Source organism: Miscanthus floridulus, chromosome 12, assembly GCF_019320115.1.
Source record: "Miscanthus floridulus cultivar M001 chromosome 12, ASM1932011v1, whole genome shotgun sequence".
NCBI lineage: Eukaryota > Viridiplantae > Streptophyta > Magnoliopsida > Poales > Poaceae > Miscanthus > Miscanthus floridulus.
The window spans coordinates 28472338-28481503 of record NC_089591.1 but is presented as its reverse complement, the minus strand read 5'-3'; the positions used below and the strand labels follow the sequence as shown (position 1 = coordinate 28481503).

At 52.7% G+C, this 9166-nt stretch overlaps 1 protein-coding gene across 1 annotated transcript; it reads right to left on the bottom strand.

The window, feature by feature from the left end:
* Positions 1 to 274: 274 nt before the first annotated feature.
* On the bottom strand, positions 275 to 1870 carry LOC136495641 (putative disease resistance protein RGA4). The gene has a single exon (XM_066491520.1). It carries the CDS (start codon positions 1823 to 1825, stop codon positions 275 to 277), a length of 1551 nt encoding a protein of 516 aa, XP_066347617.1. The 5' UTR covers positions 1826 to 1870.
* Positions 1871 to 9166: the final 7296 nt, after the last annotated feature.

Sequence of the window (9166 nt, the reverse complement as noted above, 5' to 3'; positions counted from 1 at the left end):
CATGAATTCATGCATCAATTTATCTAACACTAATGGGGGAAGGGTAAACAAGCTGCGGCAGCTTTCAAGATTTACATGTACGAGATTGGCCAGGTTATCCAGCTGCAGCACCCAGTGAGGAAATTTTTGGTCCTGGTAGAATTTGATGGTTAGTTCCTGTATGTTTCGGTGTGGCTGCAATCCTTCAAGAACAAACTTGGGCACCTTTCTCCCTTCAATCACCAGGCTGCACAGGTGCTTCTTGTCCATCATTCTTGCTTCCATCGCCTCCTCCTTAGTCCTTACTTCTCACGTTCTCGAGGCCGCGAATGCATAGTTGTCCAGTGAGCTCCTGCATGTTCTTCAACTCTCTTATCGCGAATCCTTGCCCCTTTCGAGCGATGAAACTATCCAGTCCTTGAAGTTCAGTGAGCTGTCCGATCCCTGGAATATTTGAGAGTGCTGAATTATCTACAAACAGATGTCGCAGGTTGCTCAGCTTGGTGATATTTTGTGGTAAGCTGTCAACATCATATCCCCGAAGATGCAAAACTTGGAGATTAACTGGGAGATCCTTAAACTTTGTGATCCTTGTAAATGACACATCTAGGAACCGTAATTTTCTCAAACTCCTAGCATTATTGGGCCATCCGCTCCCTAGAGCTTCGACATATGACAAGTCCAGCACACGGAGGCTTGGTGAATTCCTTAGCATGCCATCAAGAAGAAGGAAAAATGCATCACTTTCAAAACGACCAAATAGTAGGAGAGTCCGCAGATTTTTGTACTTGTGCAGCTCCTGGCACTGCTCCAAGCTACCAGTCTGCAAGGACAAGTGACGAACATTTTCCAGTGCTTGGGAAGAAGCTCCCCCTGCTCTTTCATCATGGAGGAAGCATTGGTCCACAGAAATGGCAATTGCTAAACCACGCACCAAATCATGCATGACATACTTGTTGTCGACAATTGTGAGTTGGAACAAGGACCTGTCCACGAGCACATCGAAGCATTGCCTCCCAACATCTTCTGGCTTTATACCATCTGCAATGTTGTTTCGCTGTATGAAATCATGAGCAATCCACATTTGAACAATCCTTTCCTTGTCAAACAGGTAGTTTCTAGGAAATATCGAACAGAAGGCAAAGCACTGCCTTTGTTGTGGTGATAGGTGCTGGTAACTGACCCTGAGGTAGGGTAGAATTTCCTGCAGAGCATCACTCAAGTTCCACCAGTCACTGTCCACAACCCTTCTCCAGTTAGCCTGGGAGAATCTACATCTCAGCAGGTTTCCTATTACTTTCGCCGCTAATGGAAGTCCATCTAGCTTCATTGCAATTTCTCTACTAATAGATAACATGTTGCGGTTGTCTTCTTGTTGGGCAACTTCAGTGCCCCCAAATGCGTAGTACTGAAAGAGAGGCCAGAAGCTCTCCCATGGCAAAGCTTTCAGTTGTATGGGACGTACTCTGGCGATTGTTTGTCCAACCTTTTGGTTCTGAGTTGTGACAAGGAGAACACTGCCACATTGATGTGCCTCGTCAGATAATACAGTGAGTAGGGTGCTCCATTGTTGGCATATCTCTTCCCATACATTGTCTAGCACCAGAACGAATTTATATCCTTCACAGATCTTGCTACGGAGCTTTGTGATGGTGGCTTCCATGCTATCACAGCTATCCAAACCATTGTCCTCATATCCATTGAAGGAAAACAGGATCTCTTGCAAGGTTCTTTTGAAGCTGAAATGCTCTGAAACATAGACCCAAGCTCTCCGCTGAAAGTGTTTCTTCACCTCTGCATGATTGTAGACAACCTGGGCCAGTGTTGTCTTTCCGACTCCACTCATACCGACTATTGGGAGAACTATAATGTTGTCCCTAGCTGCTCTTGTTTTTCCAGTTCCACCGCTGGATATTTCATGATCATGTGATGATGATCCAATAATCATCTGCAGGATAAACTCTGTTCTCTTCCCGGCCAAACACCTGGACGTCTATGGGAAGCTGAGAGGTGGCCTCTCCAGCAACTCTTGCCTGCTGCTGGTTTGCTTTGTAATCATCCAATTTGAGGAGCTCAAGAAAAGTGTTCGAGGTTGCACAGAGCTGGGTAAGGGTTTTTACTACTTGCTCCAGCCTGATCACATCTCTATCAGGGATGACCAGATTTTTCAGAGACCTAGGGGATGACACTATGAGCTCGCTCACCTTGCGCTTGCCGGTGATGCTTGCCTCTTCAACCTAGAATTCGTCAAGTGCATCCTCGGCTTCCTGAGCCGTAGTATGTAAGAGCCTCAGCCATTGAACCAGGTTGGTGTTCGTGATGAGCCAGTTGTCTGCAGCCTCGCACATGGCCTTCACCATGGTCAGCTTGGTCTCCAGTTCGCTCAATAACTCCTTGACACGCTCTGGCATATTGTAGTTGCTCTCGAGGCACGCAGCAGCCTGGGAGGCCGCGCCATCCACGACAGCCGACAAGAAGCCACCGGCGACCAGCTTCATCGCCGCTGCCATCTTCATATACTTTGGGAACCAGAATCACCGACTCAGGTGAGTGAACCATTCACCAGTCTTATCGAGCACTCGCTAGTGTTGTCGAGCACCCACTGGTCATGCTGACCACGAACAAGCGTTGTCCGTTCCCACGCACTATGGTTAGAGCTTGAAGAAGAAGGGAGAACAGAGCATACACACACAGTACAAGACACCAGCATTGGTCAAAGCCCTGTATGGGAGATGACAAATCTGAACTCTCTTTACTGAGTTACCGTGGTAGTCTATTTATACAACTCTATCCTATCTAGTCCCAGTACAGCTGCCCTGCTGCAACAGTGACTAGATAACATACAGGACTGACTCTGCGTCGATCTCTGTATGTGCCTACAGTGCTGTAGGTGAGCAGTTCGACGGCTGCACCTGCAGCGACTACAGTATCACAACAGGGAGCCTTTTCGGCGCTGCATTCCCTTTGTTGTGTTCACACAAGGTAGCAGTAGATTATCTAACAATTTTCCCATAATCCTACTTCTAACCCTTGTATCCCCTCCATGCCAATCATCTCCTTTAGCTTCGTGAGTCGAAGACGTCCGAGCTGCTTGGTGAGGACATCCGCGAGTTGCCGACCAGTTTCGACGAAGTCGATGACGATCTGCCCTCCATTGACACAGTTCCTAAGGAAGTGTAACTTTACGTCGATGTGTTTACTCTGGTCGTGCAGAACCGGATTCTTCGCGAGAGCGATAGCGGGCTGATTGTCCACCATCAGTGCTGGTGGGTGAGCTTCCACGCCGGTCAGCTCGCCCAGTAGTCGGCGTAGCCACACAACTTGACACGCCGCTGTGGACGCCGCTACGTACTCTGCCTCGCATGTAGATAGCGCCACCACCTTCTGTTTCAGCGACAGCCATGAAATAGGGGCTGACCCAAGGAAGACGAGCACGCTAGAAGTGCTCCGTCATCCGTCGATGTCCCCCACCATGTTTACATCGCTGAACACAGTGAGCTGCAACCTACTCCCATCGGTCTTGGGAAAGATGATCCCCTGATCCACCGTCCCTTTGACGTAGCGCAGTAGCCGCTTCACCGTAGCCCAGTGATCCTCTCTGGGATCCTCCATGAAGCGACTGACGTAGCCCACGGTGAACGCAATGTCCAGCCTCGTACGGACTAGGTAGCGCAGACCGCCGACGATGCTCCGGTAGAATGTTGCATCCACCTTCACCACGGCGCTGGCCTTCGGCAGCTTCAACCACTCCTCCATTGGAGTTACGTATGGTTTGCACTCAGCCATGCCGCTCCTCTCCAGCAGTTTGGAGGCATACGCGCTCTGACCGAGTGTGAGTTTCTCCTTCCCCTGTCTCGCTTCGATGCCGAGGTAGTAGGAGAGTGCGCCGAGATCGCTCATTCGAAAATGAGCCGCCATCTCACGCTTGAAGCTGTTGATGTCCTTCATGCGCGTGTCGGTGACGATTAAATTATCCACATACACGACGACGATGAGCCCCTCCTTCCCCCGTCGCTACTGTGTAGAGCGTGTGCTCGGTTGTATACCTCTGAAAACCCAAGCTCGCCCAGCGTGACGTCAAGCTTGGCGTTCCATGCTCGTGGGGCCTGCCGCAGCCCGTAGAGCGCCTTGCGCAGTCGGAGCACCCTGTGCTCCTCTCCCTTAACGGCGAAACCTGGAGGTTTCCTGACAAAGACCGTCTCCACCAGTTCGCCGTTGAGGAAGGCTGATTTAACGTCTAAGTGATGGATGTGCCAGTCCTTTGCTGTTGCCAAGGCTAGTAGCAAACGGACCGACTCCATGTGCGCTACGACCGCAAAGACTTCCTCGAAGTCTATGCTCTCGCGCTGAAACAAAGCCTCGGGCGACGAGGCACGCCTTGTGCTTGACAATGGCGCTGAGCTCGTCGCGCTTGACCTTGTACACCTACTTCAGGCTGATCGGACGACATCCTGGAGGTGGATCGACGAGCTGTCATATCTTATTTTCCTCGATCGCCTTCATCTCCTCCAGCATCGCCCGTCGCCAGTTTCCGTCCCGCTCGGACAGCGTGAACGTGGGTGGTTCCTCTACACTGACCAGCAGCAGCTCTGTGTCATTGAGTAGCCGACCTAGCCAGTCCTAAGGGTCCTGTGACACCGACAATGTCAGTCCAGCCTGTGGAACCGCACCTCCTCACCTTTGTGGAAGACATCCACGAATTCAGTGATGTCACTTGGAGGTGAGGCGAACTCGATCGGCGTCGATGGAGTTCCCTGTTCTGCGGGAGTGCTCGGCATAGCACCTTGAGTGCTCGGCACCCTGGTTGTAGTGCTCGGCACTACTTCTGTATAGCTCATCATAACTCCTGCAGTGTTCGGCCACACTATAGGAGTGCCTAGCCTCAGTCTTGGAGTGGTCGGCACCACTACAAGACATCTTGGCTCCGCCACGAGAGTGCTCGGCACCCGTCCTAGAGTGGTCACCACCACTACAGAAGCTCCCGGCACCACTCTTGGCGTGCTCGACATCCCTCTAGGAGTGCTCGGCACTCCTCCCGGAGTGCTCGGCACCTCTTCCCCAGCATCTCCACCACCATGGATGACCAAGTGCTCGACGACGAAGGTGCTGGTGAAGCCGCCAGCTCCCCTCGTGCTTGGATTGCTCCAGTCGCAAGATGCCTCCTCATCGAACATGACATCGCGCGAGACAAGCACCTTGTCTCCACATGGGTCGTAGAGCCAGTATGCCTTGGTACCCTCCGCATAGCCCAGGAACACCATCGGTGTGCTCCTGTCCTCTAGCTTGGTTAGGTTCGGCTTCGTCTTCCTAACATGGCCGATGTCGCTGAATGTCCAGAGGAAGGACATGCTCGGCTTGCACCCATACCAAGCTTCGAACTGGCGTCTTACCCGTCAGGGCCTTGGTTAGAGCACGGTTGAGGATGAACACCGCCGTGGTCAACGCCTCTCCCCAGAACCTTGCCGGTATGCCTTTGGCCTTCATCATGGATCGGGCCATGTCGACCACCGTCTGGTTTCGCCTCTCCACCACGCTATTCTGTTATGGCGAGTACGACGCGATGTGGTGTTGCCCCACACCCTGGTCTGCATAGTACGCAGCGAACTCCACCGAAGTGAATTCGCCGCCACGATCAATCCTCAGCACGCGGAGCTTCTTGTCGGTCTCGCCCTCTGCACGCATCTTAAACTTCTTGATCGCCGCCGCCGCTTCAGTCCTTGCTCATCAGGAGTTGCAGCCACATATAGCGACTGCAATCATCATCGAGCAGGAGAAAGTACCGCCGACCATCGTTTGTAGAAGGCGTGATCGTCCCATAGAGGTCGACGTGGACAAGCTCAAGAGCGTCCTTCGCATGATACTTGGCCGCCTTTGGGAAAGGTAGCCTCCTCTACTTCTCGGCCAGGCAGCTGTCACACAGCTCGCCTCCTATGCTTGATGTGGGGTAGCCCTCGGACCATATTTTCCAGCCGACCAAGCACGTTGAAGCTGAGATGTCCGAACCAGGCATGCCACATCCACGGTTCCTCGGAGTGCCTTGCCGCTAGGCACACCGGCTACTCTACCTTTAGGTCGAGCAGGTACAACTGGTTCAGGGACCTCTTCACCTTGGTGAGAAGTCACTGCTTTGGGTCCTTGATCCTAAGGACTCCATCCTTGATCAATACCTCACTACCGCGCTCATCCAGCTAACCAATACTGATGATGCTAGAACGTAGCTGTGAGATGTAATATACATCCGTTAGCATGCGGTGCTCCCTGTTCTGGCACCTGAAGATGATGGTGCCAGCGCCCTTGGACAGCCACCCTTGAGCCATCACCAAACTTCACCGTATCGGTAACATCGTTGTCGAGCTCGGAGAAAGATGCCTTGGAGCCCATCATGTGGTTACTGACACCTAGAGTCCAGATATCCACCGCTGCTCCTGGACTGGCGCCCACACATTCGAGGTGGACTTGGGTGCATGGTTCATCAAGGTTGACGGTCTTCAGGGCCTACCCTAGGTCCTTCCATCGTCGTCGCCTCTTCCCTCTCCTCAGCCTCGATGTCGTGCAATGCACATAACATCATCATCAGGACAGTGGCCTCATCCTCATCATCGGCTTGCGCCAGATGAGCCTGAGTCTTCTTTCTCCTGCTTGCGATTTGGGTACTCCCGTGCCCAATGGCTCATCTTTCCGCAACGTCGGCAGACGTTGGGGTTGACCTGCTTCTTCTCTGAAGAAGCCTTGCCGCGGCGCTTGTCATCAGCCACCGCGACTGGAGGAGGCTACCTTCCCGGAGTTCCTCTGAGCAGCTCACTCCTCTTCCGTCAGCAAGAGTTTTCCGCTGTCCTTTGTTGTTGTCGCCTGCTCCAGGCGCTCGTCCACCGTCCACAGATGGCCTGTCATATCCTCAATGGTGAGGGTGGACAAGTCCAGCATCGTCTCTATAGGAGAGAGCGATCTGGATATACTTTGTCGGCACGGAGTGGAGGTACTTGGAGACTGCACCTCCTCTTCGTCGATGGTGATCGTCGTGGCTCTTCAGCTTGCTGATGAGCGTCTGCAGGCAGAGGAAGAAGTCCTCCACCATTTCGCCATCCTTGAACTTGAGGTTGGCGTACTCCTACTTCAGAAGCTGGGCCGTCGCCTTTTTTGTATGGTCGGAAACCGACGCACATCGCCGCAATAGCCTCCCATGCCTCCTTAGCCGAGCTCTTCGCCCCCAATGGCTCCCTGTACTCCTGCCGTTACAGCAGCAAGGATAGCCTCCAACGCTGACATCTCATCCTTCTCATTGTCAGTGCCCTTGTCAACAGCATTCCAGAGCCAATAGGCTCTGAGCTTGACCTTCATGATCACCGACCACTCTCTATAGTTGGTGAGGGTCAGCGTCGGTCAACTGGTACCGCTGATCCTCCCGCACCGTGCGAACAATGACCTCCGGTCGTGGCTGGGCAGCCACAGCAGTGCCACTATTGTTGCCCATCTCCAAACCGCCCGTCATCACCAGCGGTTAGTCTGGCGACGGCGCTTGTACGGCTCTGATACCACTTGTTGGCCCATAGGATCACCAGCTAAGGTAAGTGGACCACTCACCAGTCTTGCCTGAGCACCCGCTAGTGTTACCGAGCACCCACTAGTCATGCCGACCACGAACAAGCATTGTCCGTCCCCACGCACTATAGCTAGAGCTTGAAGGAGGGAGAACAGAGCATACACACACAGTATAAGACACTAGCGTTGGCCAAAGCCCTGTATGAGAGATGACAGATCTGAACTCTCTTTACTGAGTTGTCGTGGTAGTCTATTTATACAACTCTATTTATCTAGTCCCAGTACAGCTGCCCTGCTGCAACAGTGACTAGATAACATACAGGGCTGACTCTACGCCAGCCTCTGTATGTGCCTACAGTGCTGCAGGTGAGCAGTTCGGCGCCTGCACCTGCAGCGCCTATAGTATCACAGCAGGGGGCCTTTTCGCGCCTGCCTTTCCCTTGCTGTGTCCACACAATGTAGCAGTAAATTATTTAACAACTCGATCAGGTGAAGACCTAAGAAGTGATCTGTAATGACCTGAACTTTGTGCAGTTAGGTTTGCTGTTTCAAGCATGTACTAATAAGAGTAAATTTTGCTGGCGGTCCTCAAACTTATTCTGAATTCTCATTTAGGTCTGGTACTCTCAAATTGCACACCAAGGTCTCTAAACTTTGTTTAGTGTGTCGTTCTGGTCCAAACACCATTTCCCACGTCTACAACGCTGACAGTGGACTGCCAGCATGGATGTTTCAGATGACGTGCAATTCAAAGTTCGGTGGGGGCAGGGTAAAGTTTATAGAAAACCCTCAATCTTCTCATTTGGCCTCCCACACCCGTTCGTCTTCACGAAGGAGAGGGCATTGGTGCTGAACTGCTGATGTGCAGCCGAGCATGCATCTAGATGTCCCGACGGCGGGGTCAGCACCAGAGGTGCTGAATCGGCGTCCTTCGAGCTGTGGTGTTGGACAGTGGTAGCGGTTCATGGCTTAACGGTGTCGCGCTTGGGGCGTGCTGAGAAGGCGGCGAACAAGCTCGGGAAGCTTCAGTTCATTTGGGGCATGGCCGTGCTCCTCGACGGATTTGCGAGCGCACTCAACGTCTCAACATCACAGACTTCCGGTGCATCACCGTGAACCCCGTCAAGCAGTGGCGGATCCAGTGGGTGGTCTGGGTGGTCCACCGACCACCCTATGGCCCGCCCGTCAGTCAAACATAATAGAAAAAATGAAAAAAAAACAAGCCGTCCTGTTCATAGTACGTGAGTGCGGCGTCCGTTCGATGTTCGTAGTACGTGAGTGCGGCGTAAATGCACGCTCGTGCTCGATGGGCCGGCCCAGCTCGCAGGGGGAGTTAGATCGGCAGACATCAAACTATCCAAGGAGGCTGGGACTCGGGAGGGAGTCGGATCGCCAGACTCCGCTCGCGGCCGCGGAGCGTTCTCGTCGTGAGCCTATCGCAGACGCCGCCATCGCCCTTCGGCCTTCGCGGATCGGCATTGCGGCACCAGGCAGCCGATCGGCGATCAGGTGATAGGTGATCCTGGTTCCTCCTCGTCCATCTCCAGTTCTCCAGTCTCCACCCTTCCTTAGTTTCAGGCGTCCGTTCATTAGTTTTGCTAATTGGTGAGTTTTTTTTTAATTTTCAGAACTCTTGAATAGTTGAATT

What these genes read in the sequence shown, in the direction of transcription:
- LOC136495641 (XM_066491520.1), bottom strand. Translation starts at nt 1,825, where the DNA reads ATGAGTGGAGTCGGAAAGACAACACTGGCCCAGGTTGTCTACAATCAT.